A 20,152-nucleotide genomic window follows, 5' to 3' on the forward strand; every position below is an offset into this window, starting at 1 on the left:
AATGAAACATTTCTTGTACAATAATTTTAACAAAATTTCCAAAGCACATATATAGCCAAAGTTCCCAACCAGGGTCTCAAGAATCTGCAAAAGCCACCAGTTTTGGGTTATCACAGCCCCAATTCATGATCTATAGTACCACTGCATCCAGACATGCAGGTATATCCCTTTACCAATGGTACAACCTGTTACAACCAGACTAGGTCTGGGGGATCCCCAATCCACAGTTGTCATGGAATCAGAACCAGAGCCTGAAGTGACGCATGAATTTTAATTTTATTTATTTATAAAATCTCTATCCCGCCTTTCCAATAAATAGTGCTCAAAATTGCTAACAGTAAAGTAACAGACAAAATGCAAAAGCATCATTCAAACACAGAAACAAATAAGTTAGAAACACATCAATAACATTAAGAAATGAACAACACCCACCACTAAAACCTATGTCAGCAAATATGTCCATTTAAAAATCACAAGCCTATGTGAATAAAAGCATTTTTGCCAGCCTGGAAAGTCATCAAAGCCATCACAAGCCTAGTGTCCCTTGGCGGGGCATTTCAGAGCCTGGAAGCCATCTCTGAGAAGGCCATTCTTGCATTCCCACCAAGTGTGCCTAAGATGGAAGCAGTATAGAGAGAAGAGCCTTCTTGAGGATCCTAAAACCCAGGCAGGTTCATATGGGAAAAGGCAGTCTTTCAAACAGCCTCATCCTCATTTATGTAGAGCTTTCTATGTGACAGCCTATAAACGCACCCAGAAAAAGTCAGGTAGCCAAGTCAAGCAGTTGCACCAAGGGAGTCATACAAGTAGTTCCTATAAGTCAGGGATGGGGAAACTCTTTCAGCCCAAGGCCAAACTCAGCTTCAGAGAAGTTCTTGGGAGATGCATTCCAGTGTTGAGAGGGGGCAAAGGGGATGGGCCCCCAAATACAAATAAATAAATAAATAAATACCAGCCATTTCAAATGAGGGGAAATGCACAAAGATGGGAAAAGCAGTAAACAATTAGTGGTCTGGGGAAAGGGAGTGTGGCCATTTGGGGAACCTCAGGAGTGCCCAATTTTGCCCCCAGCCCTGCTGTAGGTCAGCATATGTTCCCTGTAAGCCCCAGTCAGCAGTCTGGCTGCAGCATTCTGGTCCAGCTGAAATTTCTTTTCGAAGGCAGTCCCATGTAAGAGCACATTACAGCAGTGCAAACAGGATGCCACAGAGGCCAGATCTGTCATCTCCAGGAATGGGCACAACTGGCACACTAGCCTTAGCAGTGCAAGAAGATATTACTCTGTTGTTTAGGCAAAGGGAAATATATTACTCTGTTGTTTAGGCTAAGGATCAGGCCTCGCTAATCCAAAAGCTTCGTACTGCCTAGGCCATGATGAGTAAATGAAACTCAATGTTCAGAGGCAGCACACCATTAAACACCAGTTGCCGGATGGAAACAATGGGGAAAAGTTTGGCCTTTCCTTCTTGGTTGATGGGCTTGCTGGAAACCTCTGGTTGGCTACTGTGTGGGGCTGGGTGGACTCTGGCTTGATTTTGCACGGTTCTTTGGATGCTCTGTTCTCTTATCCGCCTGAAGAGGGCTCCGAGGGCTGAGCACCAACAATTCTAGACAGCTCACTAGAATTATGTCCTGGTGTGACTGCTCATGATGCCCTGGAGTCTGTGACACAGCCCATCTTTTTCTCAACAGCTACTTTACAAAAGCACCTCTTACGTTGCATCACACCTGTGAATGAAATCCAGAGGAACAGCGCTGGAACATACAACGCCTTAAAGAGAAAATGCCAAGCTCCGTGCGTGTGCTTTAGCTCTTGTAGTTAAAGCAGGGGGAGAACATACCAGGGTTACATTTGCAGCATGAAATCCCTTGAAATTATGTTCAGAAAAAATGGAGCCTGGCCAACGTTCAGAATGAGAGCATATCCACTCTCAAAAGCTGTCTTGTTGAGCAAAAAACAGGTTTTATCAAAGTGATCGGCAGTAACACCATGAAGATTCCTGGCCTCATTCCCCAGGTTGGCAGGAGAAATCCCAAAAGGGAAACTCACCCGAAAGAGAACAAGCAATCATTTCTGCAGCTAGCAGCCATGCTGGCAAATTGAAGAGCCATGAAGAATGTTGGTTTTTTTAAAAAAAGGAATCTTCCACTTAGCCTTCCTCTGAAAGCAAGGCTCCCAACAGTGACCTGCTGGCAGGTTACATGCTATCCTTTCCCATGCCCAGCTGATCAAGAAAACCCCAGCCCCATGGCAGCTAAACTGTGGGATTTGGGGCAAGGTATCACCAGTATGCTATTTCTCTGTGACATCTCAACTGGGAGAGGCCATGCACGTTCTGAACGCCTGGATGCAGTTGTGGCTCAAATGAGGACCAATAAATAAGCTGAATCCTAGTAAGATGGCAATTCCCAGGTTCAGGAACTGGGGTGCTTGCCTGTTCTGGACAGGGTTGCACTCCCTCTGAAGGGGCAGATGCATAATTTGGGGGTGCTCCTGGATTCCTTGTTGTCACTGGAAGCCTAGTTGGCCTCAGTGGCCCAGAGCACCCATTACCAACTTTGGTTGGTGTGCCAACTACACCTGCTTCTGGATAGAGATAGCCTAACCACAGTGATCCATGTACTGGTAATCTCATGATTAGACTACTGAAATGCACTCTATGTGGGGCTACCTTTGTGCATGATTCAGAAGCTGCAGCTAGGGTGCTCACTGGGACACATGTGTTACAAGAACTACACTGGTTGCCTATTAATGACTGATCCACATACAACATTATGTTATTATCATATAAAGCCTTAAACAACTTGGAACCAGGATACCTAGCAGACCCTTATATATACACAGGCAACATTTAAGATCATAAGAGGAAGCTTTGCTGGTCATTCCAAAATGAACAGAATGTCACCATGAAGAACCCTGATGGTAGGCCTTCTCTGTAGCGGCACTCACCCTCTGTTAAAAACCTTCCTCGCGCAGTTTGCAAGGAGAAAATGTGACATCTTTTAAACACCTCCTGAAAAAAACCTCCCTGGTGTGTAAGGAATTAATCATGGCACTCCACATTGCTGCTCCCTGAATTGCTTTTACTGTAGTTGTTTCAATTTTGTGCTTTTAATGTTGTGTTTCTAATACTGCATTTAATTGCATTTTAATTTTTATTGAGAACCGCTGTGGGATTTTATTACATTCAGTGGTAAACAAACGCCACAAATAAATAATAGAAAATATGATTGTGAAAGCGAGGGGAAGAAAGACCAGATGATTGACGCTGATCACAGCAACACCTGGAAGTCCTCCAACCCTGACCCCACACACCTCTCTTCCTCACAGTCCTCATATAAGAACTACCATCTCCATATATCATTGAGATGCAGGCAGTATCTTAAGATACCAGCAGGACAGTGAAGTATACAAAATGTTGCATGTTGGGGAGAAAGCAGAGAGGGAATATTTTTATTCTCCCTCTTGCAAAGCCTTGGATTTCAGTCACCCAATAAAACTGCAAAGGATGTAGTTCAGTGGTAGAGCACATCCTTTGAATGCAGAAGGCCCTGGGTTCAATTTGTCTCAAGTAAGGCTGAGAAAGGTGCCAATATGAAATTCTGGAGAGCAACAGCCAGTCCAAGTAGAAATGACTAAGCAAAATGGAACAAATTGTCTGACTTGATATAAAGCCGTTTCTGTTGTTGTTTTCCATTTTAAACACTTAGAAAGCACCTAAACAGTTCTAAGCAGTATACAGATATTTAAAAATAAGGTAAATCCCTACCCTCAGGCTCACAAACTAACAGACATCATACAAAAGGGGAAAAAATAGCAAGGAAAGAAAAGGAAAGCAAGCATTGGTGGGCTACTCCAACACTGGCCAACTTTCCAGATTTCTAAATTGTTAGGTTTATTTCTGATAGACATAATGGCCCAGTATGCACAATCACCGTGACTTAAACATGGCTTGTTGGGAGAGGAAACAAGCCTCAAATAATCCATGGCTTGTTCAGCTTCCAACAAGCCATGCTGCTCGGGTTACTCAAATACGCCTGGCATGCACTGTGGCTTGCTTAAGCCATGGTGATCATGCGAAACAGGCCAGTACATTGCCACAGTAATTAATATATGGAATTCATTGCCACAACTTTAGGTAACTTCCAAAGGGAGTAAGAATCTATCTCCAACTATTAACCATGATGCTTAACCCTTCACGTTCATAGGCAATATGCTTCTGTATGCCAGTTCCTGGAAACACAAGTGGGAGGGTACTGTTGCGTTCATGTCCTGTTGATGGTTTTCCATAGGCATCTAGTTGACCATTGAGGAAAACAGAACGCTGGCGCAGATCCAGCAGGACTCTTCTTATGTTCAACAACTACTAACCACCACACCTAAAGGAAACTTTCGTATTCAGAGGCAATATGCCACTGAATTCCCATTTGCAGATGAGGACGAGAGGCTGGGAATGCAAGACTTGATAAAGCCAAACCCAGGGACAAGCCTCCCCTTCTACGTATTAAGACATTGCAGGACTGCAGGGCTCAGAATAGGCTCCAAATGGCTCACAAAAGTCTGCAGAAATGTAAGTTTATCCACCACTCCAAATGATGGATTACAGATGAAGCTTGTGGTCACTTGAGGCCGTTTGTCCACTTCTAGAGAACTCTATCACTTCACACGGAGCCCAAGAAGTAAGGAAATGTCTAACCCCTGCCTGTGCAGGTGCACGCAGTGGAAACACAAGACACAATTGGAAATCACACACCCCGTCATTCTGAGTTCCTCGCTGCTGTGTTCCATGGTGACCATGGAAACTGCATGAACCATCCCACCCTACTCCCCTTCCTTATATAGGAACTCATAGCAACCACTCAAACAGAACACCAGAGGAAAGAATTATTCAAACGGATCACAAACAGCTTATGCTGAGAGATGCCATTCCAAATTCTCCATTAACTTCAAACCAAGCAGCTTTGAGAGGGAAAGTAATCTGAAATGCTTAAATCAGTTTGGCAGGGGACATGAGGAACCTGCAACAAAATGCTGCAGTGCAGAGAGATCCTATTCAGGGGTCCAACTAGCCATGCCCTTTTCTAGGATACTCCATGCCATTCACTCTCTTCTATTTCTGGCCCAGCTCAAGTAGGAGCTATAAAAGTAAGCCAGATTCCCAGGGAGCGAGCGAACAGGAAGAGCAAACAGGAGTTTGACAGGGGGAGTGTAGGGGAAGAGGAGACCAAGGAAAGGGGAAGAAGAGAAGCCTCAAGGAAACCCAGGAGACTGCCAATTCAAAGAGGCCGTGTGCTTGCCATGTGCTCCTGAGTGAAGAGGGTTGGTGTGGATAGTTGCTGCAGGAGCTGAAGGGGGAGTGGCCTGATTGTCAGTTGGACTCTGTTGATTGCTGTTGATTGTTGTTGGCCTTTCAGTGACCTCATTCTGGTTCCTGACTTGGAGCTGAGCAGAAGCAGGGAAGAGCAGCTGGCCCAGCTCAAGCAGGAGCTATAAAAGTAAGCCAGATTCCCAGGGAGCGAGCGAACAGGAAGAGCAAACAGGAGTTTGACAGGGGGAGTGTAGGGGAAGAGGAGACCAAGGAAAGGGGAAGAAGAGAAGCCTCAAGGAAACCCAGGAGACTGCCAATTCAAAGAGGCCGTGTGCTTGCCATGTGCTCCTGAGTGCTGAGTGAAGAGGGTTGGTGTGGATAGTTGCTGCAGGAGCTGAAGGGGGAGTGGCCTGATTGTCAGTTGGACTCTGTTGATTGCTGTTGATTGTTGTTGGCCTTTCAGTGACCTCATTCTGGTTCCTGACTTGGAGCTGAGCAGAAGCAGGGAAGAGCAGCTGGCCCAGCTCAAGCAGGAGCTATAAAAGTAAGCCAGATTCCCAGGGAGCAAGCGAACAGGAGTTTGAGAGGGGGAGTTTGAGAGGGGGAGTTCGGCAGGGGAGGTCAAGGAGGAGACCTCTAAAAAAAAAAAAAAAGAGGTGGGAAAAACAAAGAAAAACATAAAGAGAAAAAAACCCCACAAAACCACCACCAAAAACAAACAAACAAAACAAAACCAAAAGATCTTACTTTCCCTTAAGACATCCTCATATAGTTGTGTACCTTCAGAGAGGACACAACAAAGCAAAGGCAATTCCACTATAATCAAAAAGGGAAAAAAACCAAAGCAGAAATCGACAATATGGATGGAAAGGGGTCCCTAGAGGTGGTGACCTGCAAAGGGTGTGCAATGTTCGTGTTTCTGCCTGAGCTCAACATGGCGTATACCTGCAACAAGTGCAAGCTGGTGGCACTTTTGGAAGAAAAAGTGAGAGGACTTGAGCGGCGAGCGTCCACCCTCCAAGGAATAAGAGAAGTCGAGGAGTTCTTAGACCGAACGGTGGAACTGCAACAGCAGCAAGAAGCACATGAGATTGAAGAACAACAGCCAACTGAAGCAGAAGTGGAGTATGCTGAGGGGAGGAAAGCCAATGAAGAGGAAACTCCCTGGAAAAGAGTGACAGTTAGGAGCAGAAGAATTAGAAGCCATTCTGCACCGGCGGAACCATTAGAGTTAAGCAACCGCTTTCAGTTTTTGGAGAATGAGACTGAAGGACAGTTTGCAGAGGAAGAAGTACAGGAGACACCATGCAACAGTGACCAAGAGGCAGAAGGTAGGTCAACCAAGAAGAAGAGAAGAGTAGTCGTTGTGGGAGACTCCCTGCTGCATGGGATTGAAACCCAAGTATGTCGTGAAGACCCATGGACTCGCCAGGTGTGCTGCTTCCCTGGAGCAAAGATTAGAGATGTGACTGAAGGGTTACCGAAGCTCATAAAGCTCACGGACACATACCCCTTTCTTCTCATCCATGTGGGAACAAATGATGTCGCCAAGCAGAGCTACGAAGAAATCATTTCAGACTTTGAAGCTCTGGGAAGGAAACTGAAGAACTTTGGGGCCCAGGTAGTTTTCTCATCCATCCTCCCGGTTCTTGGAAGAGGATTAGAGAGGGAAAGAAAAATACTCCGGATGAACGACTGGCTTCGAAGGTGGTGCCGTCATGAGAGTTTTGGATTCTGGGACCACGGGCTACGCTACTTGGAACATGGACTGCTGGCAAGGGATGGGTTGCACCTCACAAGGGCTGGAAAGAATGAGTTCGGCCACAGCATGAAGAACTTCATCAGGAGGGCTTTAAACTGAATCTTACGGGGGTGGGAGACGTAAATTTCGAGGCAACAATGGATGAAGGCCAATGCACCACAGTACAGAGAACAGCTCCAACAGTGTCCCAAAATAATGTCTGCAACAAGGTAGGAACAAAGCCAGACTATAAAACACATGGTCTTCGATGTCTATATACTAATGCCCAGAGCATGGGAAACAAACAGAATGAACTTGAACTCTTATTACATGAAGGCAAATACGCCTTAATAGGTATAACTGAAACTTGGTGGGATGACTCCCATGACTGGAATATAGCAATTGAAGGATATAACTTGTTCAAAAAGAACAGAAGAAATAGAAAGGGAGGTGGAGTTGCACTATATGTTAAAAATACCTATCCCTGCACAGAAATACAGGCTGATGAGACTGGGAGCCCCGTCGAGAGCGTCTGGATTAAAATAAATGGGGCTAGGAATAAAAAGAGTATGATAATCGGAGTCTACTACCGACCACCCAATCAAGGAGAAGACGAGGACGAAACTTTTGAGAAACAAATTGCCAGTGTTTCAAGGAAGTGTGATGTAGTAGTGATGGGGGACTTCAATTACCCTGATATCTGTTGGGAGACCATTACTGCCAAAAGCGGCCCTTCCAAGAAATTCCTGACATGTATGGGTGATAACTTTCTCCTACAGAAAGTGGTGGAAGGAACTAGAGGATCGGCAATCCTTGACTTGTTATTGACCAATAGGGATGACTTAGTGGATAAAGTGGCAGTTACGGGAACTCTGGGGGAAAGTGACCACGTCATACTTGAATTCTTGATTATGAAGGAGACAAAAGTCGAGCGTAGCCATACACGTACTCTGGATTTTAGGAAAGCTGATTTTAATAAACTCAGAAGTATAATAAGTAAGGTCCTGTGGCAAGGGAGCCTAATGAGAAAAGGAGTGCAGGATGGGTGGGAGTATTTAAAAAAGGAAATTTTAAAGGCACAGTTACAAACAATTCCAACCAGGAGAAAAGATAGAAGACAACAGAGGAAACCAATGTGGCTCCACAAAAAGCTTAGAGATGACCTGAAAACAAAAAGGGATACATATAGGAAGTGGAAGGAAGGCCAGGCTACAAAAGAAGAGTACAGACAAGTGGCGCAGAAGTGCCAAAATGGCGTCAGGAAGGCTAAAGCTGTGAATGAGCTGAGATTAGCGATGGATGCTAAAAGCAATAAAAAGGCTTTTTTCAGATACGTGAGTAGTAAAAGACAGAGGAAAGAAATGGTGGTTCAACTGCTTAATGTGGATGGCAAATTGATAACAGACGACAAAGAAAAGGCTGAAGTGCTCAATTCCTACTTTGCCTCGGTCTTCTCCCAAAAGCAGGTCTATGACCCCCCTGGAAAAAGTGAAGCAGAAGTTGAGGAGGCAGGATTGCAGTTTGAGATTGATAAACAAATGGTCAAAGAACACCTAATTTCCTTGAATGAGTTTAAATCTCCAGGGCCCGATGAACTGCATCCTAGAGTAATGAAGGAGCTAGCAGAAGAACTCTCAGAACCTTTGTCTAATATCTTTGCAAAATCATGGAAGACGGGTGAGGTGCCGGACGACTGGAGGAGGGCTAACGTTGTCCCTATCTTCAAAAAGGGCAAAAAGGAGGAACCTGGGAACTACAGACCAGTCAGTCTGACATCCATCCCTGGGAAAATTCTGGAGCAGATTATAAAGAAGTCAATCTGTAAACACCTTGAAATCAATGCAGTGATTACTAGAAGCCAACATGGATTTGTCAGAAACAAATCTTGTCAGACTAATTTGATCTCATTTTTTGATAGGATAACCTCCCTTGTGGACTGTGGGAATGCTGTGGACGTCATATATCTTGACTTCAGCAAAGCTTTTGACAAAGTACCACATGACATTCTGATCAGCAAACTAGCTAAAAGTGGGCTAGATGGAACAACTATTAGGTGGATTCACAGTTGGCTACAGAATCGGACTCAAAGAGTACTTATCAATGGAACCTTCTCAAACTGGGGAGAGGCAACGAGTGGGGGGCCGCAGGGCTCAGTCCTGGGCCCAGTGCTCTTCAACGTTTTTATTAATGATTTGGACGAGGAGGTGCAGGGAACGCTGATCAAATTTGCAGATGACACAAAATTGGGTGGGATAGCTAATACCCTGGAAGACAGAAACAAACTGCAAAGTGATCTTGATAGGCTGGAGTGCTGGGCTGAAAACAGAATGAAATTTAATAGGGATATATGCCAAGTTCTACATTTAGGGAATAGAAACCAAAGGCACAGTTACAAGATGGGGGACACTTGGCTCAGCAATACTACAAACGAGAAAGATCTTGGAATTGTTGTAGATTGCAAGCTGAATATGAGCCAACAGTGCGATATGGCTGCAAGAAAGGCAAATGCTATTTTGGGCTGCATTAATAGAAGTATAGCTTCCAAATCATGTGAGGTACTGGTTCCTCTATATTCGGCCCTGGTTAGGCCTCATCTAGAGTATTGTGTCCAGTTCTGGGCTCCACAATTCAAGAAGGATGCAGACAAGCTGGAGCGTGTTCAGAAGAGGGCAACCAGGATGATCAGGGGTCTAGAAACAAAGCCCTATGAAGAGAGACTGAAAGAACTGGGCATGTTTAGCCTTGAGAAAAGAAGATTGAGGGGAGACATGACAGCACTCTTCAAATACTTAAAAGGTTGTCACACAGAGGAGGGCCAGGATCTCTTCTCGATCCTCCCAGAGTGCAGGACACGGAATAATGGGCTCAAGTTAAAGGAAGCCAGATTCCGGCTGGACATCAGGAAAAACGTCCTGACTGTTAGAGCAGTGCGACGGTGGAATCAGTTACCTAGGGAGGTTGTGGGCTCTCCCACACTAGAGGCATTCAAGAGGCAGCTGGACAAGCATCTGTCGGGGATGCTTTAGGGTGGATTCCTGCATTGAGCAGGGGGTTGGACTAGATGTCCTTGTAGGTCCCTTCCAACTCTGCTATTCTATGATTCCCCCTTCTATCCCCACCCCCTAGTCAGCATTCTCTGGCCAATGAGCATGTTCAGTTCTCACTGGAATGTTTGGGGGTTCTTCCCCATTAGGCTTTTTCTTCTGATAATTTCTTGTACTTGTACCACTCTGTTGTTACCTCCCTCTGGTGTGTGGATGATCCTGCTTTGGCAATATAAGGATCAACATTCAGAGAAAGAGTTCAGTATATAAGAAACAGAAAAGAGGAGGAGTAATTAACCCTGGGGTTGAGTCCACTTTCCTTACAAACCAGGCTGGAAGAGAGAGGGACGAGCAACTTAATCACTTAATCTTCTTTTGGAGAAAACAAAATTATTTTGATTTTTCTAGTATCACCATGGTACTTCATAAGTAAATAAGACAGGACCCTGTAGATGGGGAAAGGGTGGGGTGGACAAACCACAGAAAAAAGGAAGTGGAAGAAAGGATAACTGGGGATAAATGTGAGTCAGGCAGTTCCATTTGCTTAGGCATTGTTTTAGTTGGGGGCGAGAGTTAAGAGGTTAAGCTAAAGGCTTTGCATGAGGAGGTTTTGAGCTGTGGTAGCATAACAAAGGCATTTTGAGTTTCAGTAAAAGAGAAGAAGTGTTGGCTTCTAAGAGATGGAGAGATCACTGGACAGCTCAGGGTAGCAGAGCTGTGGGACTGAGAGTCATTACTGGATATAACAAGAAAGGAGAGCAAAAAGATAAGGGAAGAGAGACAGGGGAGAGCTTTAAACACAAGGAGTTTTGTGCTGAGTGGCAAAGTGATAGGAAAATGAGAGGCGCTTTGGGGAGATGGCATGCTATATTTATGGGGTGGATGGGTTGGCTGGCTTTCAATGATGCTTTCAGGTCAAACGTTGGGCACAATCTCTGGGACAGAGACTGATTCGCTTGCCTTGTGCATTCCCAAACATCTTATCAGTGTTATGTGAATAAGCAACCAAGTCAGAATCCCCTAGCTACTGCAAGGTAATTAAGATGATAAGGATATTTTATTCGCCCATCAAAAGAAAATTACTCACTCCAGGCATGTAGGTGAGCAGAACTCTGCAAGGCTGTTTTAGTGACTGACTACGCTACAAAAATAACCACGTTAAAGCAGGCTTGTGAAACATGGTTGGCACTCAACAGTGTACTAATTTTGTTTGTAACTGCCTATTTGGAAACCAGAAAGCACCGCGATGACCACATGATGAGGGGAACTGAGTTTTGGCTGCAGAGAAGATGATAGTCATATGACTTTAACTCATCTTTGCAGGTGAGAAAGCTATATGGCCCCAACCAGGCCTGGCGCCAGCACCTGGCATGGTCGGGCAAATGCTGGGGCCCATGGAGGGCTCACCTAATTGGCACCCTGCCATTTTTGTTTGTAGGAGTTTGTTTTATAGTCTGGTACTGTACAGAGAAGTGCTTGGCCAGGTGGCTACAGCCACCGCTGTCTTCCTTATCCCTAATTCTTCTGGCCCCTACCCCCAATGTACACATTGGGAGCAGAGTCTGAATGAATTTGAAATAAGGTAGACAATGAGAGCCAAGCTGCAGCTACCTCACCCAGGGCTTCTTTTTATACTGCTGGGATGAGCATGTGAGTATTAGGTAGCTGGAACTGTACTGCTTGTCAGTGTTGCTTCCCATGTCTAACCCATCCCCTGGTAGGTTTGGGGCAGGGGGTAGAAGCAGAGTGCACCTTGCCCAGTGCCCTGCCTATAAGATATCATGTGACACCCCCTGTTCCATCGGAGCCACTTCCAATTCAGATTCAGTTTCAAGAGGGTTTGACCACAATTACATTTCTGTATGCACTTGTCCATGCATGCTTCCTCAGAAACAAGTTCAATGGGACTTATGTCCTGGCAAGTATTCTTAGGACTACTTTCAGTCTCTTGAACACAACTAGGCTGTAATTCACAGGAATAAACAGGCAATATGATGAGTTCCAGCTGTTCCAGACCTCACCATCCTGCCCCAAAATGCAGGTCCTGTTGGAGCTCAGCACTCTGATCGTAGGCAGATCTTTTATAAAGGAGCGCCCAGTGCCCATGCTTCACATGCAGAAGGACCTAGGTTCAATCCCCAGCATGTGTTTGCCAAAAGTACAGCAGGGCTGCAGAAGAGCTCTGTCTGAAGCCCAAGGGACTCATTGCCAGCCATAGGAAGCGGCCTTATACAGAGTCAGACCATCAGTCAATATAGCCCAGTATTATTGACTCTGACATGTACATTGATGGTGCTATATAAATAAATAATAATAATAATAACCACTCTCCAGGCAGGTCCTATCTGGAGCTGTCTGGGATTCAATCTGGAACCTTCTGCGTGTAAAGCAGGTGCCTTACTGCTGAGCTAGAGCCCCTGCCCATCACAGCAGACAACACCGGGCTAGATGGACCCAGCGTCAAAGCGGTCTCCCTATGCAGAATGCTTTGGGAACACGTACTTATATAAAAGAAGAAAAGAAACCTACTTAGATCAAAGCCAGTTTAGGGCTTATCAAAGTCATTGTTAAAAGAACTCACTTTTTAATGTATTACGCCTGATCTTAAAATTAATGCCAAGCACTCAATCCAGTTAATATAAGAACTTGCCAGCTGGTCTCTAGTATAAAAAGCTAGTCAAAGCTGCAGAACATGAAAACCAATTACTTATTAATGAACGAAGTGAACACGGACTCCACAATACAGCGAAACTCTCAGCGGGTACTTGAGGCTTTTATTCTTGGAGTAAACCCAGCGGCCGCTGTGGCAGCACAAAAATCCCCGTTGCAGTGCTTAAAAACTCTCCCCGTCTCCACTTTTATGGTCTCAACCCCGCTGCTTCTTTTTCTTTGGGGGAAAAAAATAGCCTTCAAATTTGCCCACTGGAGCCAGAAAACTATCAGAGTTAATCCAGGTTGAACGTTTGCTTTCATATGCACTTCTTTCATAGCTCCAGGAAACTCAAATTGCTTTACACTGCTATTAGACACTTGTAGAGCAACTGACTGAAGCAGCAACAGCAGAAGCTGCTTCTGCTTCTGAAAAGAAAAACCCCACGCAACAGAATGGAGAGCATTTCCTATTGCTTCCTAAATCATCGTAGATCTTCATGTTTAACCAGCAACAGGCACCTCCAGCAAATCAAAGTAGATCACAATCAGGCTGCTATTCTAAGTCCGTTTACTGGAAAGTAAGCTGAAACCAACAAGACTAGCATCCAATGATAAGTGCTTAGCTTGAAAGCTGAAAAAGGTCAAAGAGACAAGCTGGGAGTCCAAATCCAACCCCTGCTCAGTGTAGGAATCCAGTTTAAAGCATTCCTGACAGACAGCTGTCCAGTCTTTGCTTAAATACCTCTATGGACAGGGAGACCCCACCCCATCCCTAGGCAGTTGGTTCCATTGTTCGATTGCTCTGACTGTTACAAAGTTTTTCCTGATGTTTAACCAAAATCTGCCTTTCCTTAGCTATGGCCTTTATTTTGTGTTCTAAAGTTTTGGATGACAGTGAACAGGTTGTGGCCCTCTTCTGTGTGGATAACTCTTTAGGTACTTGAAAAGTATTTTCTTCTCAAGGCTAAACATACCCAGTTCCTTCAATCTTTCCTTGTAGAATTAAGTTTCTAATCTCCTGATCATCTTTGTTGCTCTTCCTTGGAATCCTTCATAAAGTATGGTGTCCAGAACTGGACACAGTATTTGAGGTGAGGTCTTAGCAGAGCAGAGTGGAACTATTACTTCCCATGATTTAGAAACTATACTTCTATCGATAAAACTAAAATTGCATTTGCCTTTTTGCAGCCACACGACATAGTGGACTCCTATTTCACTTGTGATTGACTACAACTCCAAGGCCCTTTTTACACACACTATTGTCAAACCAGGTATCCTCCATTTTATACCTCTGCGTTTGATTTCTCTTTCCTTTGCACTTGTCTCTATTAAATCTCATTCTTATTTTCTATCCAGTTTTCTAACTTAGCAAGATCATTTTGAATATTGTTTTTGTCTTCTTTGGTGTTAGCAATCCCACTCAATTTTGTGTCATCTTGCACATTTGATAAGCATTTTCCTCACCTCTTCCTTCAAACAGATCAGGTTGACAGACCAACCGTCATCCAAATTATAATTCCTGCATCAGACAGAGAGCAAGTGTGCCACAGAAGGATGCCCAAACTACCAATAAGCTGCCAATGACTCAAGAAAACAACACAAGCCACATGCTACAGGCCTGGTCGGGAACTAGTTTTACAGGAGAATGAGGAGGGAGTGGGCCAGGACCCCATTCATAGACTCCCCCAATTATTATTATTATTATTATTATTATTATTATTTATTTATATAGCACCATCAATGTACATGGTGCTGTACAGAGTAAAACAGTAAATAGCAAGACCCTGCCGCATAGGCTTACAATCTAATAAAATCATAGTAAAACAATAAGGAGGGGAAGAGAATGCAAACAGGTACAGGGAAGGGTAAGCAGGCACAGGGTAGGGAAAAACTAACAGTAGAAAGTAACAGTATATTGACAGCAAGTGCTGATGTTTCCCTACTATCACCATTCCCTTTTCCCCTTCTGTTTTTGCAATTGGATGGCCAGGTAGTATTCCTTAGGGGTACAGACATGGCTCTCTGCCTCCTGCGGATACTCCCTAATGCACAGAATTGAGCTACCAGATGAATATGCCAATTGAATAGTACTTCAAATATTAACCCTTCCTAACACTGAGACACAGCAACTTTAATTCACATTCTTATTCAGACTTCAGGAGAATTCCAGTTATACTAATTGTGTCCTGTTCTAAGCCTATGAACCTGCAGAAATGACTGGGCCTATTTACATTTCAGGAGTTGCTAAATATAGGTTTACACCACAAATGCCTACTTAAAAACAGTGATTTTGCCTTGGCAGTCTTTCTAGGCACATCATTTAATCAGAGAAGCTTCTCCACCCTACAAAGTTATTTCCCAAAATGCCATACTTAGAAAGCAGGATAAGATATCCCAATGGTAAAGCAAACCTGCAGCAAAAGACAACATGGTTCACACATGGATGAAGTTTAAGGGCACATGCACACGACGTTGTAAAAAGCACCCTCAGGGCTACTTCCCACACTATGTGACTTTGCTACGAAGTGTACATTCAAGAAGGACCAGAACCAATTAAGGCTTCCTGCCTAGCATACCTGTATGATGCATGTATATGTCATTATGTGTTGTTTATATTCATGCTATATTTTTAGGTGAACACCTAAAAACATAATGTGTGAATTGGTCCCTGACTATCATACTCTGATGAAACATAAGAAAATGATCCATGAGAAGTAGAGGATACATGTTCATCCCTGAAGGAAGGCCTGTGAATTGTGGGACTATTTACACTTTACACTTTTTTGTACCAACTAACAGCTATAACATAATCTGTGACAACTAGAAGGTCTAGAAAACATGGGTATTCTCCCAAATAGGAGTGCCCTGGGTTTCTTAAAAGTTCTTGCTTAACCATCTTCAGACACAGATATGACTCTCTCTTAAACACATCTTTAAAAGTACAGAAGTAACTTACAGACAGGAGAAAAGCTAATATTTATGTGCCCTACAGAAGCCCACCACAACCCTAAATGAAGTTTTCCCTGCTATCACAAACGTACAAGTGGAGAACTTGACAACTGGTTTGTCTTCACCACAGGTCCTGGTTTTACAGTGATGATTTCTGCCAAATGGGAACACGTAATGGCCCTTCTTGAGAGTGACGGTGACGCAATTTTTTGAGGAAAGGTTATCTGGGAGGAGAAAAGATCTGCACCTCACATCAGTTACACCCATCTCCTAATTGCAATCAAGTGCTATTGCAGGCATTAATTAAATCTTCAAAACACCAGTGTGAAGCAATTCTCTATCCCCATTTGACAAATGGGTAAATTGAAAAGCAGACAATTCCTTGTCAGAGGTGAAGCAGGTGAGAGCAAGAGAGGGGGACTTTTCAGTTGTACTGCCCCGTTTATGCAGTCCCCTCTCTTGAGAAGATCACTGCTTGGCCGCGCAACATTGTCTTTGAGGTTCCAGGAAAACCGCTTCTTATTCTCTCATGCTTCTAAGTTTTAGGCATGTTTAAATCTTGCCGACAGTTCTTTTTCATCTGCCAGTTGTTGTGTGTTTTTACTGTTGTTACATTTTAACTGAACAAATCGCTCCAGTACCAGTTCTGGTGAAGGGCAGTATAGAAATATTTTTAATTAATTAATTAAATGGAGAGGCAGCAAGACTGAAGCAAATTCAGGGACAAAGTCCAGGCTCCTGGCATGCTTTGTCCCAACTCTGCTAAACTCCAAGGCCCAAGATTCAACACAGCCAGAGTTGAGAGTGGGGGCATTGTTAGGAGAAAAGCGGCACGCGCAAACTAAACTAAGTAGCAGCGGATCCCCTGCACAAAGAAAACACTTAGACTTGAATGTTGGAAATAAAGTTCATCGCCTTTTTATCGCAGGACTCCCAGAAAACAAAGCCATGCAAAAGCAATGCATATTTTACACTGGCATTTGAGAAACAAGGGGGGTGGTGGTGGTCCTCAACAATAGACCCCCCCCAACATGCATGTTTTAACTGCCTTGTTCACTTTGGTTTGCTGTAGCCTCAATGAATGAGTCTGACCTCCCACAGCCTCGTCTGCACGTCATCGAGACCCTTTCCCCTCTCTAAAGACGTAGGGCATTCCGGTGCTCCGTGAATAACACAATTCATTCAAGAAGCAGCCGCACGAACTCACCCTGGCCTTCTCGGCATGAATTAGCAACTACCACAGTCAATGCAGCCTCTGCCAGCTATTGAAAAACTGAACTGAGGGTGATTGTTTGCTTTTACACACAGACAAATCTCTAGAGTTTGATCCCTCTGGCATTCACATGTAAAAATGAGGCCACCATATGTACAAGAACTGACGTGCAACTTGCTGTTAGAGAGGAAGGCAAGAATTACAGATTTTCAAAAAGCGACCATCTTGACAATGACCCCTTATTTCTCAATGAAACAAATGGCCTGAAATTCAGCAGCTTCCCCCACCCTTCCCAAGAATGCACTGCTTAAGAATGTTGCTAATATGCACCCAAAGGCCCAGGAGATTCAAGGTCACTTTCCATTCTCCACCGGAACATAGGAAGTTGCCTTATACAGAGTCAAGTCGGTGGAGCATCTAACCAATATTGTCTACTACTCCAACAGGTAGTGGCTCTTCACGGTCTCCGACTGGGCTCTCCCCCTGGCTACAACCAGATACAACTTTTTAAAACTGGAGATTAAACCTGAGACATTTTCCATGCAACGTGTGTGCCCTGTCACAGAGTTATGGGACCTGCCCGAAAGTGAAAACCACAAGCTTTTCTCATCTGGGGCAAGAGCCTACAGCGTTGGTGTCACAAGGACCAAGATGCAGACAATCTGTGCAACGGCCTCGTGGCCTCTGCTTTGAGTTTGTCTTGCTTTCGCCATGGCTTCAGCCCATCTTTCATGGGGCATGGCAGCCAAGCGCAGAATCTGGATGAGGGGCTGCAGATTTGAGACCAGGAGGTGAAAGGAACATGCAGAAACAGAGAACTGCTCCTCTGCCTGACTAGGGTGACCATATGAAAAGGAGAACATGGCTCCTGTATCTTTAACAGTTGTATTGAAAAGGGAATTGTATATATGGAGAACCTGGTGAAATTTCCTCTTCATCACAACAATTAAAGCTGCAGGTGCTCTGTCCTCTTTTAAATCTGGTCACTCTAGTATAGCTCCTGCACCTTTAACTGTTGTGATGAAGAGGGAATTTCTCCAGGTTCTCCATATATACAAATGACACCTGATGAAATTCCCTTTTCTATGCAACTGTTAAAGATACAGGAGCCCAGTCCTCCTTTTCATATGGTCACCCTATGCCTGACCCTCCCCCAGAAGCAGCTTGGGAGTTATTTTAGCACAGGTATCAACAGAGTCTGTGCGGAGAGACTGAGAGAAGAAAAGTATGTGTGAATTGGAGATCACACATACTATTTTTCTTAGTAGGATGCATTCCTCTGAGAATGGAGTGTATTCTTGAGTATTTAAAATTGGAGAATTAAGAGAATTTTGTGTGTGTAAAATACACGTTAAAGCAAGTGCTGTTGCTTAAAACTATTAACACGAGTTTCTCTATCATACAAAATTCATTCATCCTCTAAACAACCCTGAGAAGATCCATCAGTATTATTCCCATTTTACAGACTCGTCAATAATGTATTTAAACAAGATTCCATCACAGCAGCCAGAATTTCATTATGCAACTATGTTCTGAAGTAGGACTAGAAAGAACAGTAGTGCAGGATTTCAAGGTTAGGCTGTCTCCATTTCCATTAGTTGGAGTTACAAACAGGTTTTGTTTGTTTTTTCTTTTGACCTCACTCCAAACGAGTGGTCCTTTTTGGTTTGCATATAATAACCAGCTAGAGTTTCTGCAAGACAAATGTTTCCCCTATTAACTGAGCATTGCTGCTATGGAAAGCCAGCTCTTGTAACAGGCACTGTACTCAATATTGTTTGGGACAGATATGAATTAAGGTTTCCCCTCTGGTGTCATTGGTGGTTTTGAATGTACCAAAAAGCACCATGCACCACATATTAGAATCATAGAATAGCAGAGTTGGAAGGGGCCTACAAGGCCATCGAGTCCAACCCCCTGCTCAATGCAGGAATCCACCCTAAAGCATCCCCGACAGATGCTTGTCCAGCTTCCTCTTGAAGGCCTCTAGTGTGGGAGAGCCCACAACCTCCCTAGGTAACTGATTTCATTGTTGCACTGCTCTAACAGTCAGGAAGTTTTTCCTGATGTCCAGCTGGAATCTGGCTTCCTTTAACTTGAGTCCATTATTCCGTGTCCTGCACTCTGGGAGGATTGAGAAGAGATCCTGGCCCTCCTCTGTGTGACAACCTTTTAAGTATTTGAAGAGTGCTATCATGTCTCCCCTCAATCTTCTCTTCTCCAGGCTAAACATGCCCAGTTCTTTCAGGGCTTTGTTTCCAGGGCTTTCATAGGGCTTTGTTTCCTTCTTCATAGGGCTTTGTTTCCAGACCCCTGATCATCCTGGTTGCCCTCTTCTGAACACGCTCCAGCTTGTCTGCATCCTTCTTGAATTGTGGAGCCCAGAACTGGACACAATACTCTAGATGAGGCCTAACCAGGGCCGAATAGAGAGGAACCAGTACCTCACGTGATTTGGAAGCTATACTTCTATTAATGCAGCCCAAAATAACATTTGCCTTTCTTGCAGCCATATCCCACTGTTGGCTCATATTCAGCTTGCAATCTACAACAATTCCAAGATACTTCTCGTTTGCAGTATTGCTGAGCCAAGTATCCCCCATCTTGTAACTGTGCCTTTGGTTTCTATTTCCTAAATGTAGAACTTGGCATTTATCCCTATTAAATTTCATCCTGTTGTTTTCAGCCCAGTACTCCAGCCTATCAAGATCACTTTGAAGTTTGTTTCTGTTTTCCAGGGTATTAGCTATCCCACCCAATTTTGTGTCATCTGCAAATTTGATCAGCGTTCCCTGCACCTCCTCGTCCAAATCATTAATAAAAACGTTGAAGAGCACTGGGCCCAGGACTGAGCCCTGCGGTACCCCACTCGTTGCCTCTCCCCAGTTTGAGAAGGTTCCATTGATAAGTACTCTTTGAGTTCGATTCTGTAGCCAACTGTGAATCCACCTAATAGTTGTTCCATCTAGCCCACTTTTAGCTAGTTTGTTAATCAGAATGTCATGTGGTACTTTGTCAAAAGCTTTGCTGAAGTCAAGATATATGACATCCACAGCGTTCCCACGGTCCACAAGGGAGGTTACCTTATCAAAAAATGAGATCAAATTTGTCTGACAGGACTTGTTCTTGACAAATCCATGTTGGCTTCTAGTGATCACTGCATTGATTTCAAGGTGTTTACAGATTGACTTCTTTATAATCTGCTCCAGAATTTTCCCAGGGATGGATGTCAGACTGACTGGTC

The 20,152-nt window shown here is 44.1% G+C and overlaps 1 protein-coding gene across 6 annotated transcripts in view; it reads right to left on the reverse strand.

Annotated features, from left to right (window-relative positions):
* The window catches only part of BIN3 (bridging integrator 3), a 149,036-nt gene that overhangs the window by 116,730 nt on the left and 12,154 nt on the right, over positions 1-20,152 (reverse strand). Inside the window, exon 1 of one of the 6 annotated variants that reach the window (XM_063138947.1) lies at positions 10,170-10,258. The exons of the other annotated variants lie outside the window; for them this stretch is intronic. Within the exon in view, the coding sequence (XP_062995017.1) occupies positions 10,170-10,201 (32 nt within the window). The 5' untranslated portion in view covers positions 10,202-10,258. Of the gene's footprint in view, positions 1-10,169; positions 10,259-20,152 lie in introns of those variants that run through there. 6 annotated transcript variants of the gene reach the window in all.

Source organism: Elgaria multicarinata, chromosome 12 (genome assembly GCF_023053635.1).
Source record: "Elgaria multicarinata webbii isolate HBS135686 ecotype San Diego chromosome 12, rElgMul1.1.pri, whole genome shotgun sequence".
Classification (NCBI taxonomy): Eukaryota; Metazoa; Chordata; class Lepidosauria; order Squamata; family Anguidae; genus Elgaria; species Elgaria multicarinata.